We start from the raw sequence: 23911 nt of genomic DNA, 5'->3' as shown, positions 1-23911 counted from the left end.
TCAGCGCGTAGATCGGATCGAACTCTGCCTGTCACCAGCGACTAAATCGGCTTACGAGCGCTCTGACGTGTGACGTATGACGTATGACGTAAGACGTATACATCGAATTGCCGCCACCTCTCACCCATATATATTCTTGACCGTTTAAGGAGGGCCAGGTTCCAACAGTCTGGAAGAGGGCAACCATCATTGCACTTCCTAAAAAAATAACATCGAAGTCGCCAGGAGATCTGCGGCCTGTAAGTTTTACGCCTACGTTTGGCACCCTTTTGGAACAGCTCGTTTTCCCTCTCATTCTGGCAGACATAGGGCTGCAAATAGATGAACGCCAATACGGTAATGTAAAGGACGCCTCAACGTCCCACTACTTGGTAAGATTGCTGCACGAGTTACTCTCTGAGTTGGATAAGCCAGACAAGCTCTTCTCTGTAGTTCTGTATGATTTCAAGAAGGGATTTGATCTCATTGACCATACAACGGTAATGCAACATATGCTCAGCATGGGACTTCGCTCTGACTATGCAAAGTGGTTGGCCTCATTTCTCCAGGACCGAAAGCAGAGGGTAAAGATGTCAGATGGATCGGTTAGTGGTTGGAAATCGATAACATGCGGCACTCCGCAGGGTACCCTGGTTGGACCGGTTGAATTCTTAGCTATGATCAACGGTGCCGCTTCGGAGACACAACATCGTTTGAAATATGTAGATGATCTATCAATATACAAAGCATGTGCGATTGACCGAATAGACGAGCACAGTCAACTGCAAGACAAAACTGACAAGATATGTGGATGGGCAGCTGCAAATAAGGTGGTACTTAATACTGAGAAGTGTCAGGTAATGCACGCTTGTATTTCTAAGAAACCCCTGATACTCCCGGACGTCGCAGTACATGGGATCAGCTTACCAAGTGTTAGCAGTACTAAGCTTTTAGGGGTAACATTATCCAGCAATATGACTTGGCAGGCACATATTGATGAAATTGTGAAGAGGGGTGCAAAGGCTTTATACATGCTTCACGTTATGAAGAAATTCCGTCCGCCACAAGATCAAATGGTAATAATTTACATCACATATGTTCGACCACTGCTTGGATACTGTGCGACTGTTTTTCATCCCGGGCTCACCGGCCACCAAGCCCAACAAATTGAGCGAGTACAGAAGCGGGCTTTCAAAATCATTGCCGGGTATGGCAAGAGTTATCAACGGCTGCCACTGATTTTGAAAATGGGAACAATTACAGATAGGAGGGAGACGATGTGCTTACGGTTTGGACAGCAAATCCTGATATATCCAGGGCATAGAGACATGCTCCCACCAACAAGAGAGGCGATCTCGGGAAGGAACACCCGATATGGTGACACGTTGCAGACATTTTGCTGCGGTGCAAGGCTGCGAAAATCAAGCGTACCATATATCACAACTCTCATAAACATGAATATCATTGCATCTAGTTGAGTGTAAGCCCTCCACCACACTCGCCACTGCATTTGTAAAGACGTTCAATGAATGTTAAAAGGTTACTCTGTGCTTACATGCAATGCTTACCTGCGTGCTATATGAGTTGATACTCGAAGCCGTGTTTTTATAATATACCGTCTCTCCCTCTCTTTCCCTGACGAACTGAGGTATTGGGACGAAGTGGTGAATGGAAGGAAAGCAAATACCCGTTGTTAGTTTAGTGTGCAAGCTTTAGCATTTAAGGAAACGCATTGGTACTTACGAAATAACACGACATATTATGAATGAATGAGAATAAAACATAACGAAATGTTATTGCGCATTTTTATGCTGACATCTTTGTCTGACTTCCATTAAGGACAGACGATTAGGCCACTACACTGATATATTGAATATATTAAACCCAGTTTGGCGAGGAGTGGTGCCCCGAACAGAGCGATGTGCCCTGTACTCACATCAACACATTCTGATCCGTGTAGTTATACATGTACATATATAATATATATATATATATATATATATATATATATATATATATATATATATATATATATATATAATATTGTATCCCGTTTTGCTATACTACGATACATATCATAGTATCTGAAGTTGTACCGCTATTTACATCTATAAAGACGGGTTGCTACCAAATGTGGCAATATTTGTACGTTGTGTAACCCAGCATTGATGGTCAAGTTACCTGCCATGTCATTTCATGCAGTGCCCAACCGACACGAGGCAGAAACGATTAATCTCTATATCGTTGGATCAGCTAAGCGTCAGCGTCAGCTGGCGTCAAGCTGTCAACAAGCTGCTCACCCCCTGAGCAAGGCTTGGCTCTCATGAACGACATCGTCTACGGCGCCAGCAACCCTTTGCAGTATTTCTGGGTTGTATCGGGAGTTCCTTGACTGGCATCGCAACAGAACTATAGCACGTGATCATAAACCAACCCCCGATACATCCTGAAAGCGCGCTGCACTCTAGCATTCGCTTTCAGTAATACGTCCAGCGCAGTTATCCTTTATTTTTATAGGTCTTGTCAAGGGCTACGGATCTACTTAAGCACTTCGGTGTGATCGCTGGTGATGCATGTATGGGAAGAAAAGCTGTTTGGCTGTGTCCACGCTTTAACTCGGCGTTCTCGCTTCTCTTCCTACATTTGTAATGTGACGCCAAAAGATAATTAGGGATCGTTTACGATAGTTCAATCGCCTCATTTTCTAAAGATGTGTTTGGAACTGTGATTGGGCGGCGTCTTAACCGTTTTGCCGAAACAGTGTAACCCTCGGCTGCACGGACAGCTTTATCCCAGAATGACATCGTAGGCCAGTGGTCTGATGGTGCGAGTTGGATCATGCGGCTCAACACAATATTTTCTATCAACAAATCGCCAAGAGCTGGTAAAATCCGGGATTAGACTAGGTTTATCAAGGACGAGATTTGATGATCCCTTAAAACTCTTGAAGAAATAGCGGAGGTGGTGCCCTGACACTGTATTACCCCGACAAGGAGACAGACACATCACACAGCTTTAAACGAAACATTGGTTCTTTCGCAGGGTTAACAGCTATAAAATTGTTATAAAACTACCCTTAAAAAATGCGGCCAAAAAGTAATTCATTGATTCGCACGCATTTGCTTCTATCTTGCAAGTATTGTGTGGTACACTGTCTGGACCATCATTCACGCTGTTATCCGTATCCGTTTATCATTTATCATTCGTTTATTCGTCATCCGTTTATCATTCACTCCGTCACCCACCAACTACAATCCCTTCCTCGCTAGACATCCTCTGACATATCACGCCTGAGAATTTGCATATCATGAAATATCTTTAGATGATGGTTAGTAGCTGAGCGCCACACGTTCCGCTTTTCTCGGCGGCTGGATCCCGTCGACACTATTCTGCCCGTCTTGGCACCAGATGCCGGCTGGATTCATGACCCAACTGGCATGAAGAGATTTCTCCGAACGATGTCGACTGGATCCATGTGCGGCGGCTGTTGTGAGACCCCTTGGAGCGTTTATGGATTCAGTATTATCGGTTTAAACCTGACCGGATTGAACGTTGTCAGACCGGTTGGGCATTTCAGCCATTGGTTTGCCATTGAAGACATTATTAATACAGGGAATGAACGGGGAAGTGACATAGCGGGCGGCGTGAGAGACCGCTTATGTGTGCATCTTTATTTGGTCATATATTTGACGTTTTAACTTGCCTGTTCAATAAATAATGATTAGATTGTTGATGGTGGCGAACTGTTGTCGAGGACCTTCTCGGGGCGGGGTAGAACATTGGGCGGTGCAGTCCGTGCAGATATAACCAAGGCACCTCCTACGCGCGTGATTTTTTATGTGGTACTGCTTTGCACCGGAAGGAGTTCCCAGGAAGGGAGTGTCGATACATGTCATTTGTAAAACGAGAAAAGTGCGTGCTGCAAGTCACACGCAACCACGTTCATGCGGGGTAAAACAACGGGGCAAAAAGGGAGCGGAACAGGATGACGCAAACGACTGCTGCTCTGCAGTCATTTACATCATCTCTGTCATCTTGCAGCCAATCTTCTCGTGACTTCGTTAGCCGGAGCATGATTCACCAGTGACCTTTGAAACTCTGCAAGGTCGACTCTGATACCAATCCGTCTCAGACGGCGTTACGGGTCATTCGAAGAGACCGGCGTTTCCATGATTCCAGCTTGCGCGGACCCTCAGCGCTATAACGTTAGCAGCAGGAGATCGGTGGGTGCCATGTTACGATATCCCTGGGAGAGTGCGTCTCATATGGTGAGAAAACAAAATGTGCACATTTTCACGACCTAACCAGGAGCACCACGCCCCGCTTCCCACGCGCTGGACGACCCGCGTTCCGTATTTATTTCCTCATTCCGATTCCCGTTTTGCCGTACGGGCAGGGTGGAACGAAACTGGACGAGGAGAAAGCCAGTTAGAAAAAAGATGACTCCTTAGATATATGACTGACAGCATGGAAATCATCCACTGGTTCGATGCAAACAAGTAATTTATTATGTGTAAATGATTGGTTACTTAAGAACAGGAATGCGATTATATGCTACTCTTTAATCAATAAATGATCAAATAATAAAGCAGCAAAATCAAAATAATAAGCGGCAAAATAACACAATGGAGTGTTCCCGATGTGCATGAATCGCCCACACTCCCACATGTACTGCAGGAGCAAGCCAAATACATGCAACCTTAATTTGTGGTGTAAGCAGGCATGCTATGTCCTCTTTTTATTATCGTGGAAACACGGGATACTTTCCGTACAAATTGGCAGCCCCTTATGACCGCAGATAAGCGTCATTTATTCTGATGATCTACCAAAATATCGAGCATCGGACTGTCTACAGCGTCTTGCTTACTTTTCCGTTACTTGGTTTCGTTTTCTGGTCGTTTACTTCTCCGTTGCCCGTTTGTGGTTTTCATTTAGTTTTTAATAATTATCCTTTGCCGTAGCGGCTGGGAGTTTTAAGCCTAGCGAATCTATGTAAACATCACGTCAGTACCGCGATTTGAGACGCAAATTGTGGCGGCACTTCGTGCGATCATGAACTCCGCTCTGTGATTCCAGATTGATCTGCGGCACATCAAGCAGTCAAGGGAATCCAACCACGTGGAGCTGGGCATCGACCTTAAGGAGTACTATCCGAGCGTCGAGTGGGACATTCTCAAAGTGCCAGCCACCCGGAACGAGAAGTTCTACCCCTGCTGCACGGACCCATTCCCAGGTGTGTACATCGACCCGGTCTCCGGTTCTTGAAGGCTTTACAGCAGGCGCGCCGCCACTCGCACCTGTCAGCGTCCTGGGCACCACCGTCCAGTCTCGTCTTTGTTCGGCTGCAGAGCGTGACTCAAGGCGTGGTCGTGGGGCCTTGCTCCCAAACATTTCGCTGCGTTGATTGCGGCAATCAGCGACAACGTTAATGTTCTGCACCGTTTGCTGTTCACGTATGCTTCTTGGAAACCCACCCCTACAATCGGTACGTTGGGCGGCTCTTGGCTCGCGCTGGAAAGGTCTCGACCCCGTGCTTTTGCTATTGAATGTGTGAAGTCCAGCATTTAATGGAATGCCATGCATTTGAATATACTGAAGCAAACATCAGATGGGACTAAATAACCTCACCCACTATAACGCTTGATATACTTGTAAGTGGAAAAGACTGTCCAACACCATAGCATATCTCTGCTTAGTAAATATGCTCCTTAACACGTTACTCTTCAAATGCGTCATGGAACATTTGTATGACATTGGGGTGCTGCCAAAACTACCAGTGCCAAATTGTCATCACTTTTAAAATTTCAAACTCGCCGAGAATTGACAGCACGGTGCCGAAAGTGTTAGCTGAGCCAGATGTCATGTGCTCGTGTTTTGACCACCGTAGTGGTGCTCTTGCATATTTCGTCGTGAACTTGAGAAATCTGCTTGCATTCGCATGCTAAATTAAGGCCTTTTTCTAAGTCCTTCAACTGCCAGTCTTATTTCTGTGATAACTAGTAACCGTGCCGAAACTTCTTATATTATGTAGGACAAAACGTCACTGGTGACTGGAATTGCACACATTGCTCAATATTGATGGAAGACCATTGGGCGTCGCTAATGTTTCAACATCACATTTTTCAGTATTTTATGATACTACGCTTTCATCATGTGAAATCAAATGGTAGTCAATTGTCTGATCAATTGTCCACGGTGGTGCGCCCATCTCAAGTTGAAGGTGGCCTTGAGATTTTATAGGTTCGCTAGCTTGAGCATGTGGACGTGGCTGTTCAGGTTACCCCACAGCATGGAGCCGTCGGGGAACAGATCGGGCGAGTGCGAAGCCATGGTTCACCAGGCTTTAGCTGATGTGCATTCCAAAGAAATAATGATCGAACCAATCCAGTGAAGCCCGTACCCTGTGCGGTGTCACCCGTCTTGCTGCAGCCGCCCCTCGTCCCGAGCGATCCCGTGAAGGCGTCCCAGGGTCGCCCGATATGGTATCAGAACGGTAGCGAGGTACCGCTCTGAGCAAAAGTGGTGCTGTCAGGTACTCATTCTCATCCTCAAAGAGGCACATTCTGACGAGTCATTATTCGGCGAATGAAAGATCACTGATTACTTATATTGTTTTCCTTACGTTTGCCCATTGAGTGGTCATTCGAATGCCACCACATGCGAACCACTATTGCGTTTATAAAATGGCCTGAAATCACTTAGGTTTTTTTATTCGAATAACCTCCCATTTAAAGCGTTTCACACCAGCAAAGCAGCTTTGGCAAGGAAAAATTACCTTTCGAATTTTAACATCTGTGTGGAGAATCAAAGGAGCAAAAATCAGAAAAGAAATAAGGTTTTGTGGTAAATTTAGCTCAACCTTATCGGCTCAGCCCTCGACCGATTTCAGAAAGCTACACACCTGATGTCCATACTTGTATCTCTTGCTTGTGTGAGTCTCCAATTTGATCGTGTTCCGAGCAGCCGCCAGCAGATTTCGTGTCTGTTACCCGAGGCATGTGTGGCCACTGGATGTTAAGTCCCGATTTTGGCCCGAGCCACGTTGCAATTTCCCGCATTGTGCAAACGTAAGACGCCATTTGTACCGTTATATATCATTCAGGGCGCTGGGTGTGTGGTCCTGTGCCATGCAAGTACTTGGTGTGCGGGTAAACACCATTAGTGATATTCATGTCCAGGTCGATGTCCGATTTCATCCACGTGCATCATCTCTAGCTTCGATCTGACATGGGCTAAGACACATCTCTGAACCGTGGTGCAGGGACATAGATTCGGATTTCTGACAGTTTTGGTATCATGAGCTGACAACGCGGACAGTTTTCGCAAAAATATGGACCCAATCATCTTAGAGCTTTCTGAAGCATTACAAATTAGTCTGTGATGGAATAAGCGATATGGGGTGTGTTCAGTGCATTTGGATAGACCTTGTACAACCTGCGGGATTTTGCCACCGACGACGGTCCGGGAAATCATATTTTTTTCCCTGATCTCTAAGGATATAATCACCGGGCGAAATAAGTTAAAACGAAGTCTTTAGCCAGCTGCTCTTACCCAGGAACTACTGAGTTGGCTTTCACGTTATTTATGATGTCATAGATCACGTGAAAGGTCTGACATCAGCGAAAGGTTCGACCTCAAGGGCCGCCTTTCTCCTATAACATTCATTGCATAGCTTTATAACTGGCACCTAAAGAAACGAGCGTGTGCTTGCACTTAACAAATGCCAAGGCCGCGTCAGGTCAAGGTCATGCTAGCTCACCATTTTGGATCTTTAATTGAGGTCTTCCGGTGCACTTGGTGTATGGCAGGCATCGGTTTTGAGGTGTGCCAATTCTGCTGACTTACTTATCAAAAAAGGACGTCACAAATCACCTTAGTTTATTATTTACAAGCTGTTCCCACACCACCTCTGATGATGATGTGGTGTAAGCCGTAAGAGTTTCACTGACCATGGCTTGCAAGCAGTCCAATCTATCAATGAACCAAATCAGAGCAATGGAAGAATGAAAACTGAAATTGTTGCCTGTGACGGCAAAAATTGTCGTGTTGGCCTTCATCGTTGACTTGCATATTCCAACGATATGAACTGACATCGAAAGATTGTTCTCTCTATCATTTTTGAAATTGGTCGTTTGTCAGGTACTGAAAGTTTGGTGGATCTGCCTTGTACAATTCCAAAGTTATTTCCATAGGTTCAGAAACGGATTTCTTTTAACCTCCATGCGGTCGCCGATAAAAAGTTTCCCATTTACATGGAGTGTCTGAAGTAAGGTCGCTGGTTTGTAGAGCCGAGAGACATTGGGCCTTGGCTGACAAGCTCCTGATCCTTGGTCCTGATCCTCGATCCAAGCTCCTAATCCATCCCAAAAAGCTCTGGTGCCTTGGCTGGGAAGCAGTTAGGTCGTATGCTTATTTTTGGAGTATATTTCAAGTATTGAGTCATACGCCATGATGAAATTCAGTAGCGAGAAACAATCCAGTTGGCTGATAAGTGTCATGGGGGATGGTCGCAGCGGCCTCGCGCTTCAACGTGATTGGTTGAAACGTGACGGCATGTGCAGGACGACAAATACAATTATTTGCTTTTTAACACGCGATCGGGTGGGGGTCGAATCGACTCCCCCCCCCCGAAGTTTTTCCAGAATGGTTTTCGAATAACGCGGCGTAGCCGCACCAAATTTTGTGTAGATGTAGACAATTGAATATTGGATCGTTTGGCATCAAAATTAGATGTACCTTCTAAGGTCACTGACCTATGGCAGGTCAAAGTCAGGCCATGGTTTCAGCGAAGTCAATTTTTAGGGAATCGTTCAATCTCATGCAACAACGGAGTGCTAGACGAAGCCATACATCTCTGAGATGCTTCCTTAGACAACACAAATATTGAATGAGCAAATTATGTTGAGATAAGGTCAGGCATAAAAGTCACACCAAGGTCAAAACCAACTTGTTTTGTTACCCTAGGGCTTGCTGTATAGGATAGTTTCTGGTGCTCATTTCGAATTTATTGATAGCAGGAACCGCATCATACATCTCCCATGGACTTTTTGGATGTCAGAATAGGTCACTAACCTTAAATGACCCGGGTCAACATTTTGTTTTAGGAACATACTGCCTAGCGTAATCTTTGTCACTTTGTCAAATGTAACACACAAAACAGTCTTACATGATTTTGGTCACCTTGACCTTCAAAAGATTAAACAAGGTCACTGACCTCAAATGAGCATGTGACCTTTTGCTCAGAAACGGTTATCTAGGTCCTTGGGGCACTTTGGAGACCAACCTGGAACTTGACATGGTTGACATTTTTTTGATCCGAAGGTCATAACCTAGGAACCTGAAACTTTGACCTACGTGAGTTCATGTACAGGTCAACCCACTCTGTAAATTTATTGTCTCTAGCTTTCTTAGTTCCCAAGATCTCAGGGGTGTCAAATTAACGCCCGCACCCGAGCGAAGGGTGTCTAGCCGGCCACCCGGGCGCGTATTAAGGCATTCATAATAAAAGAGCTTTACCTCACGAAGTGCCAGTTTTCAGTCAGTGGCCGACGACTAAGCCATCTCATACGGTACGCAGTAGACGTGCAGACACGCGCAAGCCATGAAGACAGCATGTTCATTTAAGCGTGAATATCGGTACCGCTTCTTTCTGCACGGTAATACGCCGAAATTAGCTTGGCTCATTGCGCAACCAAGTCAAGATAGATATTTGCATAAGCTCTTTTTCTCAAGTGCATGAGACAGCTGGGAGCACCTGGCACTGCAAAAGTGCTCAAACAAGGATTAGAATGATTTAGATTGCGGAAATAAAACGAAGTAAATTATGTTCGGGTGTTGGTGTGTGTTGTGTGTTTGTGTGTGCGTGTGCTTGGTAAGCATCCGTGCAAATATGTTTATGTATACGTATATGCGCCCGTGGGCATTTGCGTGTGGGCTTGCATTTCTTTGTGTGTGCGTGTGTGTGTGTGTGTGTGTGTGTGTGTGTGTGGGTGTGTGTGTGTGTGTGTGTGTGTGTGTGTGTGTGTGTGTGTGTGTGTGTGTGTATGTGTGTGTGTGTATGTGTGTGTGTGTGTGTGTGTGTGTGTGTGTGTGTGTGTGTGTGTGTGTGTGTGTGTGTGTGTGTGTGCGTGTGCTTGGTAAGTCACGCATCACGCCACCAAACAGTGTGTGACGGATGCTTGCTCTGTTGAATCTTGGGGCGTAGCTCAACCAATGCCGGTGTTGGGCTGTTCAGCGTATTTATAAAGACAAAAACATTGTAGTTAGCATATTTTGCGGTAGCATGGGCGGGCTGCCAGCCGTCAGCATTCGCACTCACTGATTTTAACTGTATCTTTATAGCTATGTAACATCACCGGCAATTCATAGCTATGAATATCCAACAAAGTGTGAATTCAAGGTGTTGATGGATGTGCCTGTACACTTCCTCCGTTAATTAGATGATTCCGTCTTTCTTGGCAGGGTGTGACGAGGCTTTGCGTCTGTGAGTTTCTAATACCGCAGTTAATCACCTTTGCCGCGGCTGAACAAGGGAGGCACTCCTGATCGCTTATTCTTGGATGATTGCCTACACTAAAAAGGCGAGTGCGCCTTTGTCACGCTGAAAACTTACCCGGGAAGCACCACGCCACCAAGCAGTAATGGACGTCAGCGCGGGTGATTGAAAAAGTTGGCAATCTATGCTTAAACTTGGTTAAAAGTTTTGTTAACGTGAAGCGATCCTTCTTACAAAAAGGCCTCTGACAAATGCTTAAGTTGACAGGATGACTGGGCTGTCTCTTGATAAAAGCTGGGCTCCACTAAACGTGTGCCTCGATCCCGTTCATGTTTCCAGCAAACATGTTCAGTCCAAAAACCACTTCCGCCGGCTCCAGTAGGACTCGACAATGCCATGAAAAGAGAAAATGCTAATGTGGCCCAGAAACCACGTAGAAATTGCCATGTGGAAGAATTTATCCAAGTCTAGTATTCTTACATTTTCACGTTCTCTTACGTCGTTGTGATGACTACAGTTGACTCGTTTACTGTCGTTTAGTGCTTACGGAGAAACAGCCGATGGCACACGCTAGTATTTAATTTCAGTTCCACGCTGTGGCCAGACTCGACTCCTCTCTGTTCTTTCTTCCTATTTCACCATCAAATGAATCTTGGTAGAGGCGAAGTGGTGTTGTTTAGTTACTTCTATTGGCTGGCAATGTTGCAATTTGCCTCTTGGCTCAATTTGTGAAAGGTGTGACCGGATAAACCGTGTTCGTTTCCGAGATATGTTTACGCTGGCTCTGGTCTTGCTATTGCCCTGCTTCATTTCATGGACGGTGGTGGTGGTGGTGGGAGCCTGCATGCTCTGTAGGAAACCGCACTTCAGACGTGATAAACGTACGGGCAAAAACATATGTCAAAAGGTTTTAGCCAATTGTAGGTTGAAAAGGGCCGAAGAGTTGCAGTAAGAAGCCGCTAGAAGCTTTTGCGCCTCTTAAGTCTGTTGTCACCGGGAAAGGCTTCGAGGTACCCCACGATACAGCTTTAAAAAAGAGCTAGTCAGCGTGTGTCCAGTCGATACTCACTTAGTCCCATCGCCCAATGGTTAGAGCTGCACTCGGATGAAAGGCTCAGTGTTCCCCGAACAGACTGTGGCTGCATGCATCTGAGCTCAACGCCCCTCAAGCAAATACTGTAAGCGGCAAAGTTACTTGAAAACGCCATTCTGAGGACGCGGCACTGAGGGCTCGCTCGCCTCCTCGGCTGATCGCGAGCTGATTGGTCCCCGGGTATCAGGGTCGACCCCGCTTTAGCTGGAAACGTGCATACTCTTGGTGACAACTGAGGGGCGAGGTCATGCTGACGGTTCCCCGAGCCAGGCTCACTTCAGCTGCATATTGATCTCATGTCTGCCCTGGCCTATATGAGCGCCGAGCCTGCCGTCTCTGGCTGTTGGGACAAGTGTGCGCTTGGACGAAGGGTCGAGGGCCTCTGCACCTGCCCTCGACGCTGAAACAAGTGTCCGCGACACACCTCGGCGTCACACGAACCTGGCGGCGTGCGCATGCGCCGACATAAGGCCGTCGCACTGGGGGTGTCAGGGTCCAATCAGGTTGTCACGTTTTATTTGAGTGTGCGCACCAGTTGCGCGCTGATGATAAGAAAATGAATATGTTTGTAGCACTGCGCTACGACAGATGAGACTGGTAGGTCTCTGACAGACTTGTATGAGTTTTAATAAGCTCAAATTTGTTATGCTGAATTAATGACTGAACACACCAGGAAGTAGCTCGTCTCGTGTCCTAGGCCTGCTAGATTTACTTCAGCCTTTACATGAGCGCAACACAAGAGCTTTGTGAGACGTTAGGATGACGGTTCGCTGCATTCTGTTTCATATGTTCGTGGAAAGCTGCGGCTGATCATCATAACCCCGTCAATTTCGCAGAGTCTGCTTGCAAAGGCCCGCGCCGCAGTTCTGGCAAGGCTTTACCCTGGATGGGTGATACGCTTCTATGGCCCTGACCCTAATCGAGGATAGCCAGGAAACAACTGAGATCGTCGATTCAGTCCTCCTCCGTCGGGTTGGAGGGTCTAGATGTCGCACCGCAATTGGCATGACGATACAATTCGTATGAAGAATCCAAGAGTAGCCGTTTTCACGATGAATTAATCCAGTGAACATTTTTTTAAAAAATTACATGCTTTTATGAAGGTTTGACATATACTCAACACCCTGTCAAGGGAAAGCCCTGCAATTTTATCCACACGCAACAGGTAAGCCACATGTATCCAACGTAAAAGAAGTTTGTTGTATTAAACGGGACTCTTGATAGACATTTTTCAGCCCTTGCCTTTAGTTCACCCAGAATCTAGAAAATACTATACCTGGCAATCAGCATGGTGCATCGGTCGAGGGCGTCGGATACCAGCCACCTTATTATTGTGTACATCGGTGCTATGTGCGGCAAGGCAGGCTTTAAAGATAATTTTATTCAAAGACTATTCATCTTAGATCATGTAAAGGTATGCAAGCCACGTAAGTTCTGTAAGGAATGTAAACAAGGTCTACAAGTACTGTAAGTAGTACCGCATGCCTCTGAACAGGAGCACCACGAGGCTATATTAGTTTGTGTTATCGCTTCTGCGTCAGAGATACCACCGAGTGTTTTTAATAAGTTTTGAAGAGTTTTGGTTGGAGGAGATTTGACATCATTCCTGATCCTGCTCATAGCCAGCCAGCCGCACTTTTATCAAATAATGCGTCCTTACGAACATGGTCTAAATCTTTTCGAAGCTTTTCTGGCAAAAAAATAGCTGATAAAAGGCATTTGGTTAGAACATAAACTCTGAAAACTTTTTAAAATGTCTTTTTAGTTTTGTACCGTATCCGTGGCGAAAACGGCTAGCAGCACAGCATATTTTTTCGTGTACGTGTTTCCTTGGAACCGCTGTCAGCAGTGTTGGAAATAATGCTGACCGAAATTGTCCAGCTATTGATGTTCTGGCAAAAAGTATTGCCTTACGAAGTATTAAAGATAACGAGAAATATATTCAGAATATCGTTTTGTATATACATTCATATTTTGATGTGGCTCCACAACTATCTTTCAAGAACGAGAAACGGTGCCTTAGGGCATGAAAGCTCAGCTCCTTAGAAACTATATTGTCGAACATGTGTTTGATGGAAATGCTGGAAACACAACGAAACTTTCCCAAATATTTAGTGTTTGTCTCTCTCTCTACCGTTTCTATGCATTTCTTATAAGTTGCTTGGGCGTCACACAGAACCGCTTATTGGTTATCAGAACGTTACGTAGTCTAGGGGCTTAAGATCGTAGTTCGTTGAGGGCCTCGACTTATCGGCCGCTCTCCAACAAATCGCAGCTGAGCCCACGTGCATACGCTACGTCCGCTCCTTCTCCTCCCACTTCCGCCTTGCTCTCCCATATTGATATGGATCCCTACGAAATAACACATCATGCTAATGAAAATCCCGCGGAATGCAGGCATCCTTGAAAGATCTTGAAAAATGCAATATCTTCATAATTATTCCCAATTTCTGGTTCGCTTTTGCCGCACAGCTCTCAGATACCAAAGAAAAACATGAAGGTATATGAACCCAAACTTACCCTACTATTTGATATAACAAAGCAATAAATTCCTCATAAGGAGAGAATGGGCGTTGGGAACTACATTTGGGCTCAATTACCTCCATCTAGCTCATTTAGAATTCGTTCTGTTCGCGGTATCCCAGGCTAATCGATCGCGTCCTCACCTTTTCCCTTAACACGCACTCGGGGGGGGGGGGGGGGGGGCGGACGTCAAATTGACCCCGGAGGTTTTTCCGAAATGGTTTCTGAACGGCGCGGTGTAGCCGCTAGTTGTAGACAATTGAATAGTGGATCGTCTGTAATAAAAAATAGATGTACCTTGTAAGGCCACTGGCCTACGGCAGGTCAAAATCAGGCCATGGTTTCAGCGAAGGCAATTTCTGAGCAATCGTTCAATCTGATCCAATAGTGGAGTGTAAGACGAAGCCATACATCTCTGAGATACTTTCTTAGGCAACACAACAATTGAATGAACGAATCGAATTGACCTACGGTCAGTTTTGAAGGTCAGACCAAGGTCAAAACAAACCTGTTTTATTACTTTAACGCTTGCTGTATGGAGTAGTTTCTGGTCCTCATTTTGAATTTATGAACAACGGGAAACGCATTATACACCTCCCATGGACTTTTTAAAGATCAGAATAGGTCACCGACCTAAAATGACCAAGGTCGACATCATGTTTTCAGGGAAATACTGCCTAGCGTAATCTTTGTCACTTATTCAAATCCAAACTCAAAGCAGTCTTGCATGATTTTGATCACCATGACCTTCAAAAGGTCAAACAAAATCACTGACCTTAAATGAGCATGTACCCCTTTACTCAGAACACATATAACTTCCAGAGGTCATTTGAAGACCTACCCGGACCTACCTAGACCTAACCTTGTTTGACCTCATTTGACACAAAGATGGCTTAGGAACTTTAAACTTTGATCTACGTAAGCTCACGTACAGGTCACCACACCCTACGCATTTGGTGTTTCTAGCTCTCTTAGTTCTTGAGATCTCGGGGGGGGGGGGGGGTCAAATCGACTCCCGCGCTAGCGAAGGGTATCCAAACGGCTACTCAGCACGCGTTAGCAATGCGGCGAAACTAAACCTCTAATGGGGGTGTATGCTCTCGAAAATCATTAGTCACCACACACAGTCGTGAATATCAGTTTTGAAGGCAACGGAATTCACCCATGTTAATCGTACAAATGATCTGCATTTCTAGTGTGTTTCACGTTGTAACTTATATAAAGGTGGACGTAAAACTGGGATCTCGGCTGGCCCCACGAGGATATCCATTGCATGACAACTGGATTGGAGTGGACAGGTCTCGTACTATGCCAGTAGCCACCTACGTTCTTTTTTTATATCCCCGTTAGCTGTCCTCTTAGAAAGACCTAATCAATAAATGAGACGGTGCACTGTATCCGACGTCATTTCTCATTCCGATGGTCCGGTAGCACGCAAATGCCGGCTAAACATTCGGAGACTGATATGAACGAGATCATCAGCTTTCACATGTCATGCAAGCGTGTTCATAGCGACAGAACAACCTTAACAGACACAACGCAGTCCATCTAAACCAGACACAACTCATTCCGCCCAAAAAGACTTCTCACAAACCTCAATTAAAACAAAATTCACATTCTGTACAAGCGATGTATACTGTCACAAAGGAGACTGCACAAGTGCGGTGTACAGTTTCCTGTCCTCAGGCAAACACATCATCAAGCCATCAGATACATCATCAAAACACCACACGTCATCACATCAGGCCATCCCCGCCTTCGCAGCCACACACGGTACGAATACTGCACACAACGTTAAACCGGGACTCCCTCCCAGACTCCCTCCCCTCCCTCAGACGGCAGAGGCCCGTTAGCCTGTAGCTAGAGCAAAATACTGAAAGGCCCGGACGGTTCTGCAAGAGGGCACCTGATGTACATGCAACAAAGCACTGGACCAAAGCACTGAAATGAGAGAAAACAACCTGCATAAGCACATTTCTATAGTGTGTCCTCTGTTTACTTAACTATGAAACTCGCCGTTTCCTAGCATCAACTTGACATGACATGTTCAGCGCCTCAGCACTCCGTTTTGCTCCACGCAGTCCTGCAGGGTGCGCGGCGCTGCAGCACGACATTGTCTCAGATCCCGCAGGTAGGGGTGGTCACCCCTCCGTCCTTCAGAGGACCACCGGCAAGCAACACTGACGTCCACGAAATGGACAGCTCCTCCGCCTCTCCAACCGGAGGACGGCAATGGTGGACGCGCTTTTCCCCTGACGTAGTTTACGCTGGGCGTGGAGCTGGCTCTGGCGGACAACGGAGGACGTGGCGGCGCACCAGTCCGCTCTGAATGTCGACAGCGCCTCCCCTACTCTGAAAGCCGACAGCGCCTTCCCTCATGTCGGGCCTCGCTCAGGGTGATCGTCCAGATCCTGAAGAATGGACTCCTGCATCTTGCTTAGGAGATCCGACGGGATGCTGCGTGCACCGACCGTTGCGTTAGCCACAGATGGGGAGGCTGCGGGGCCTCCCCGTCTGGCCCCGCAGCCAGACGGGAGGCCCCGCAGAGACCACCGCGGGCGCCGAAAGGTCTGCCGGTCTGACGTTACGGAAGATCCACGAAGTCATCATCATCGCTGTCGTCATCGGTTCGGTCCCGTGCGTTTTCCGTGGGAAGCTGAAAGCTGACATTTCGGTGGCCTCCCCAGACGGCCGTGGCGTCAGCTCCATGACGAGGCTGGCCTGCGCCCTCCGTGTGGCAAACCGTGCAGATGGCGTATCACGTCGTCCTACTGAAGTCCACTTATTTAAAAATCGGCGTATTTCATTGGAAGGAGGTAATTTTCTCCTCCCAAAATTGTTCAATCTACAGAGACAACTGACTTTATTACGGCTGACTTGATGTTGACTAGCTATTACAGCATGGTCTTTTTTGTAACTGTTAGGTTGATCTTTCAGTTCTAAGACCCCGAATACGTGAAGTCTCCAATTGCTTCTGACTGTGGTACTTTTTTACTGTGGTACTGACTTTCTGACTGTGGAGTCCGAGACGTTTGAGATATCAACACGTTCAGACGTCTCATAAGCACCCACCGCAAGTATTCTTTGCAAAACGTAGTGCGGCTAAGGTGGGTACACGTACGACGGAACAGTTACTTGAGTACTAATGTTTTGAGTAATGCTGTTCTGCAGCAAATCACCTGGAAACCTTAAGGGTCGGGTCTTCGAAACCTTGCAGCCTAGCCGTCTTCCTTCGGGCAGACCTTTGAACGCACCGGCTATCGGACGTTAGGATGTAGGAGCCCAATGGACTACACTAATGACGTAGGACGTGTATTTAGGACGTGTATTTCTAACTGCGCGCCCGGTTGTGATCACCGATTCCTTTTGGCTACTGTATCTCATGTAGTCATAAACTTTTTGTACCGGGTATCAGGTGTCAGAAGGTAAGAGCTGGAATGATTGTGTATGTTAGTATCGCTCTATTGCCGAGGTCCGCACAGACCTGGTAAATTTCTCATTTTTCTGTTTACCAGTCAGTGGCTGGGTCTAAGTCACAAATAGGTAAGTGATGTCACGAGCATTGTGTTTCAAGAAATTGTGATGTTGCAAAGGTAATTTTAGACAAACGTACCCCATACATTTTTTGCATCCAAATGATTTGAAAAATCAGTGCAAGGTGGCCTGGCCAGGGCTCTACACACGAGTGTGAAGATGAGCGCACATGTTTTTTGTAGGTGTCCAATGCACAGGATTTTTTTCAGACTGGCCGCGGACATTCTGTGTTATAATGACCTTGGTTCATACACCTATGCGTCACCTTCAGCCACTGGCCTTCGCACACTGATTTGTCAAATTTGCTAGCCGGCCAATACAAAGCCACCTTTTGATCAAAATGTCAGCATATTCCATTATATTGTTTGATGACAGTTGACATTAAAAGTATACATCATCGTGATGGAAGGCCCATTTACCATTTCTTTAATAATCCCCAAGCTTCTTTTTCGCACAAAGAAAACTACTGCGAATGGGCTTGGGACTTCCGTGTGGTCGTACACTCTGCTGTTATAAATGTGTTACGAAACATAATGATTGTCTAAAAGACAGACCAAGTCTAGCCAACAACACCCAAAACTTACGGATTATAAAACCAGCTTAAACAGACATTACCGATTCATTAGATCAACACCACCACAACAAACACGAAGAAGAACACAAATGACGTGATGCCGAAGTCGAACCTCGCGTTTTGTTTTTCAATACGTCGCTTGAGCGCCGCAAGTGTGGTGAAACATGACAAACCAGCCGCAATCCGTCAGCACTATTGCTCACACTCTTTACGATGGCTGCCTGGAAACGCATACGCGAAAAAATATATGCGGTAACAAATGAGTCGTTTTGCATGTTTCGCTCGCTCGCGCGCCGAGATAAACAACGAGATTATTTGTAGGTTAGGTTCATCAGTGTACGGCATATACGGCATCCGCATTTTTCGATTTAAAAGAAGCCCCGGTCGCCTTACATTCGTGTGCATTGAAAGCAGTTTTGTTTTTCCTTTGGACGACCGGGCTCCCAACACTTCTGTCTTTCGCCACAGCGAACGTTTTTGCTGCGTGTTTTTGCAAAACATACATGCGTCTGTTTTGCACCGCAGCCTGACCATTCGCCGCATTATATCGATCGCACGTGCTCCATGACCCCGATCTAACAAAGGACACAGTTTCTCGGTCTGGACAGCCGAGGGTATATTTATCATTGGTGTAGAGAGCACACAGAGAAGTCAGGCGGCTCGATTAACATGAGGGCGTGTCTGCAGGAATGACCCGAATGTGGAGTTTTATCTCAAATAAGCGCTGCTGGAAAGGTCGACGTAATAGCAGCGCCAAGGACACTAGTCGTTTCAGAGCCACAAGCGGCAGTTGTGAAGCTGGTTTGCTACTCTTTCTCGGCTCGGACGTAAACTTACCGCTCTAGCCGTCTTCCTGACCTCGGTGGCCGGCGCCGTCCGCCCTGGGTGAGGTGGGCGTCAGTAATGAGTGAGGTGGGAGTGGTGCCGCGGCTATCGTGCGTCCTGGGCGAGGTGGGTGTCCGTCCTGACTGAGGTGGAAGTGGCGCCGCAGCGGCCGTCCGCCGCTTGCCTCGGGTCGGGTCAGTCGGGTTCCCCATCGCGGCGCACAGGGGAGGGGTAGGGGTGCATGCAGTAGATCCAGGGCCGCCTGACTTTTCGATGTTTCCGCAAGACGCTCAATATAGCTCGTCCACTCTATACATTTAAGTTATTGCGCAGCTATTCTCGGCGGTTGGTAGATGGGCAGTGCAATGACCTTTCGCGTAGCCTAACATCCGTGGCATTGTCAATGGCGAGACAGCAGGCTGAGCGGGTCTTAACGTCAACGATGCGGAAAATGTGGAGCTAAGCGCCTGGGTCGGGCCCAGCTAGCGATGCTTTGGACGGGCTCTCTCTTCTCTTTATATCATCTCTTCATATGCACTACCACCAATAAATCTCCAGCTACAAGTAGCACGTATTCTTTAAGAATTGTGCAACAGTATTTTGGAAACAATTGGGCGTAGGTAATTCGATCAGGAACAGCGTTTCCGCGACAAACGCAAAAAGGATTGTGTATGGATTATGTTGCACCTGGAGGAGAAAAAGGGAGAGGTTGACGGACCGTGGATCTACTCGTTTCAGGGCTTTTCAATTATTGATGCTAGATTCAGGCAAAATAAACGGGTAGAGACGTGAGAACAGCTTTATGGGTAAGCGGACATAATGCTTATGAATAATTACGCAAAAACAGCACTATCCGCCACATAGGCGCAGCAGCACGTATTGAGAAGTCACAAAGCCATCTTTCCCAAAACCGAAAGCAAATGCTGTAACCTACTGTGTGACAACCGGCTGCGACCTACCCTGTCTAAACCGAGACGGGTCGCGTCAAGAAGGATAGCTGCATAGTCTACACACACTCGTAGTCCAGTGGGTGGTAACCAATAAGCCTCCAAAATATCAGCGGTTCTCCGATACTACGAAGTCAACACAAACAAAAAACTTTTACAAGGTCATTGACCTCTGCGACTGAAGTTTGCATGCTTTGGCAGGCCAAGGCATGCCAATCCCAATGCTAGCTAATGTTCCAGCCATAGACATCAGCCATGGGTATTTTGTGCGCTATATGTATTGTGCGCAGACACCATGGGCATCAGAGTATCTTCGTTTGCCAAGCTCATGACAGCAGAAAGTAGCTGTGGGAATTTCCCCCCCCCCCCCCCAATCTGTACATTGAAGTGTGGATGCAGTGCGGTACGATTCTTTGCCTTTTACGATGCATTCAACAGAGCCTTGTACGCCGCTAGTGTACGCGTCAGCAAACCCATAAGAAATGACGAGTTTTTTTCTCTGTTGCAGATATCTATTTTAACATGACCCTTCGCCGGAAGACGTTGTTCTACACCGTGAACCTCATCATCCCGTGCGTGGGGCTCTCGTACCTGTCGGTGCTCGTGTTCTACCTGCCGGCCGACTCCGGCGAGAAGGTCGCCCTCTGCATCACCATCCTGCTCTCGCAGACCATGTTCTTCCTGCTCATATCGGAGATCATGCCGTCCACCTCGCTGGCCGTGCCGCTACTCGGAAAGTACCTGCTCTTCACCATGATTCTGGTCAGCATCTCTGTCATTTCCACGATCGTCATTCTCAACATCCATTACCGCAAGCCGTCCACGCACAAGATGGCGCCATGGGTGCGCCGCTTCTTCATCCACAAGCTGCCGCCGTTCGTCCTGATGAAGGTGCCCGAGGAGTCGTCCACCACGTCCCCGTTCGAGATCAAGCCCAACGGCTTCCACGGCTACCAGCGGGCGCCCACGGACCTGGATGAGGGCGTTCGACTGCATGCGCTCAACTACTTCGATGACGAAAAGAAGTACCCGTTTGAGATTGAGCGGGCTATTCAGAACGTCAAATTCGTGCACCATTGCTGGAAAATCCAGGATCAGTACGACGAGGTAAGACTGATGGCCATTTTCACGCTTAAAGGCCGGCCTCCTAAGCTCCACCGATGGCTGTATCGGCTTAATTAGTGACTCTGACATGCGGCGTGCCGAGTGTACGCAGATGTGGACATCGTGTTTGGATTTTATGGTCTTTTTTCCCACTGCTTGAAAGCAATGTTCATAAGTGTCTCCGTCGACATCAAAGTGATCTGCATGAGCACGTTCCGAAGTGCACAAGACTGCATGTGCACAAGCAGCTTCTGTCTCTGAGCGAAACTTATGGCCGTCGGTCGGTTCTGCGCACGGAGAGAAATAATGAAGCGGTGCTGACTGAGCGCTGCTCGACCCACTGGCAGCGGTCACGACAGCATTTCTAGATAGCTCGCGTCCGTTTCGCAGACACAGGCGCGCTGACCGAACACCTTGACGCATGACTGGGTGAGCGGAGCAGCTCTCTGCTGTCGGTTGTGGGCCGCCCGCCAGGTCGAGCCTGCTGGCTATTTCCAGCCCACGGCGAGCGACAGAGCGGTCCGGGCCTTCTGCGTCGACCGCGACCGCCGACCGCGAAAAGTTACGGCCGTCCAGCCTGTAAAGCATACGAGTCGTTAGTATGTCTGACGCCCGCACAGTCGCCGTCCGCTCTGAGTGGCAATTGGACTTTCTGGAAACGCGGTACGGCCGGTGGGGCCCTAGAGAATGTCTTTCAGAAGAGCTGCTGCTCCTGCGTACAGCTAATTTGCCATACGCGCACGCGGCGGTAGTAATTTCGAGAAAGCTACCATTTATGTGAGATTGATGTAGATCTGCGTAAATCTGTCATGAGAACCGGAGGCCTAATCTGCCTATGTTGACGTTCAGAAGGCCACAATGTCAGTAACCACCGTTGCTGAGGATTGGTATATTCCTCCATTATCTGTAATGGAGGATGTTGGCGATGGCGATGGCATCATAAGGCGATGTTGGTTGCCGTCACATGATGAAGAGGTCGGGTTCAGTGGGTGGCTTTAACTTATCAGGAGATCCTGTGGATTCTGCTTGCACTCGTTAATGCAACCGTTGGTTATTGAGCTTTAAGGGCGCGTCAGTTGTCCTTGTTGTTTGCGCCTCGTCAGTGTACCCATTACTGTAGCCAGTGGCGTTGCCTCGGTCACAAGGCATCTCGCGTACCCGCGGGGAGCGTGCCGGCGTCTCGCGGGTCCGCGTGGCGGGCTACGGCGTCGGGTTGCACTGCCGCCCGGGGCGGCCGGCGGCGCAAGCCAGTGCCGGTGTCGGGCCGGCGCGTGAGAGTCGGCCGACGCGCAGGCAGCTGGCCGGCCGTGCAACAGCGCGCGCTCGTCCCTATTGATCGCGCCGGCCGACCATTGCAGGAGGACCAGGACTGGGCGTTCATCGCCATGGTCATGGACCGCGTGCTGCTGCTGATCTTCAGCGTGGTCTCGCTGCTCGGCACGTTCGTCATCCTGTGCGAGTCGCCGTTCCTGTACGACACGACGCCGGCGATCGACATCCAGCTGTCGGAGGTGGCGCACCAGATGGACATGTTCGGCGACGCGTGAGGCGGCCGCCCCCGCCGGCCCGCGCTCGTCGCCGGCGCCGCGCGCGCACGCGCTCCACACCGGCGTGACTGACGGGGAAGCGTCCGCGATGGGCGTCAGTGTGAACTGCTGACGTCGGCACGCGTCCCAGTGACGTGGTTGAAGAGATCACAGCCCAGTGATGGCGGCACCAGTGCTGCGACCGCACCTCAGCGCCACCGCTGGCGGGATCACACCGGGACCCGGCCGTCACGGCCCGACACTTCGGGACCCGGTGGTCACGGCCACATCGCTGACGGCACCGAGCACGTGCAGACGCTACCAGTGACATCAGAAGACTGGGTTTATATCCATTATATTGGGTGACTGGCTAGTGTGTTTTGCGTGAGTAGGGTGCGCTGTGAGCTGATTGAATTTCGTACGGTGCATGGCGTCTGCATGCTTTGTGCAATGTTCTGCATTAGGGGGGATCCTACGGTGGTTAGTGCGTGCCAGGAGCAAGACGTGACTTTTGATCGGCCTTTTCGGCCAAGAATTCGAAAGCAAAATTGAGCGTTTGTTCGATATCGATCAGTGCAGACCCAGCCTTGTGAAAATATGACGACTAGATGAACTATGCATATCAGTATCGCTCGTGTCTGCTGCGAAACTGAACTTAAACGCTGCCGTAAACTACGATCGCCATTATAAAAGGCATATTAGCCAATTTAGCGTGATTTCCACAACAGCGTGGATTCTTTTTAAAAAATAGCTTTCGGTTGGCGAGTTGTGAGTTACACACCAAGTGCACACACAGACACCAGACATTGAACACATATTATTTGCAGTGCATATTTAACGGACAAAACTGCTTGGAATTGAACTGGATGACGTCGAACTGCATATAATTTAACAATGCAGAAGATTCTTCGGATTGTTCAGCCGTTTTTCCAGCGCTTTGCTTTTATAACGCCATAATGTCATAAATAGTTGGCTATCAAATGCAAACAGGGCCGAGATGAGCTCAATGAACCCCGATTTTGGTGAAGCAGGGAGGCCGGAAAAGCGTCGTCTGGGTTTAAGGACAAAAGCAGGGGGGCGTGATCTGCCTGCAGCCACGTGGCCGGCACGGACACAGAGCGTGGCGTACCATAACAGCAAACCGAATGTGGGCTCCTTACCAACAGTGCATATAGTTCTTCAGGAACTTCTCCTCCCAACTAAATTGCATGGAGTAACTAGCTCTTTTACAATGGCTTGGTTGCTTGATACATATCATATTTTTGAATCACTGGAAGCATAAATTGGTTTGCGCTCCGTTGAACTCGACGT

The 23911-nt window shown here is 47.9% G+C and overlaps 1 protein-coding gene across 1 annotated transcript in view; it reads left to right on the top strand.

Annotated features, from left to right (window-relative positions):
• Positions 1 to 23706, top strand: part of LOC119103491 (acetylcholine receptor subunit alpha-L1-like) — a 96384-nt gene extending 72678 nt beyond the window's left edge. The window contains 3 exon segments of the mRNA XM_037227051.1: positions 5056 to 5212; positions 20479 to 21077; positions 22433 to 23706. Coding sequence (XP_037082946.1) covers positions 5056 to 5212; positions 20479 to 21077; positions 22433 to 22621 — 945 coding nt within the window. The 3' untranslated portion in view covers positions 22622 to 23706.
• The last annotated feature ends 205 nt before the right edge of the window (positions 23707 to 23911 follow it).

This window comes from Pollicipes pollicipes, unplaced genomic scaffold (assembly GCF_011947565.3).
Source record: "Pollicipes pollicipes isolate AB1234 unplaced genomic scaffold, Ppol_2.1 Scaffold_5724;HRSCAF=6776_pilon_pilon_pilon, whole genome shotgun sequence".
In the NCBI taxonomy this organism is placed as follows: domain Eukaryota; kingdom Metazoa; phylum Arthropoda; class Thecostraca; order Pollicipedomorpha; family Pollicipedidae; genus Pollicipes; species Pollicipes pollicipes.
The sequence above is the reverse complement of the archived record's forward strand: the minus strand, read 5'-3'. Positions and strand labels throughout refer to the sequence as shown.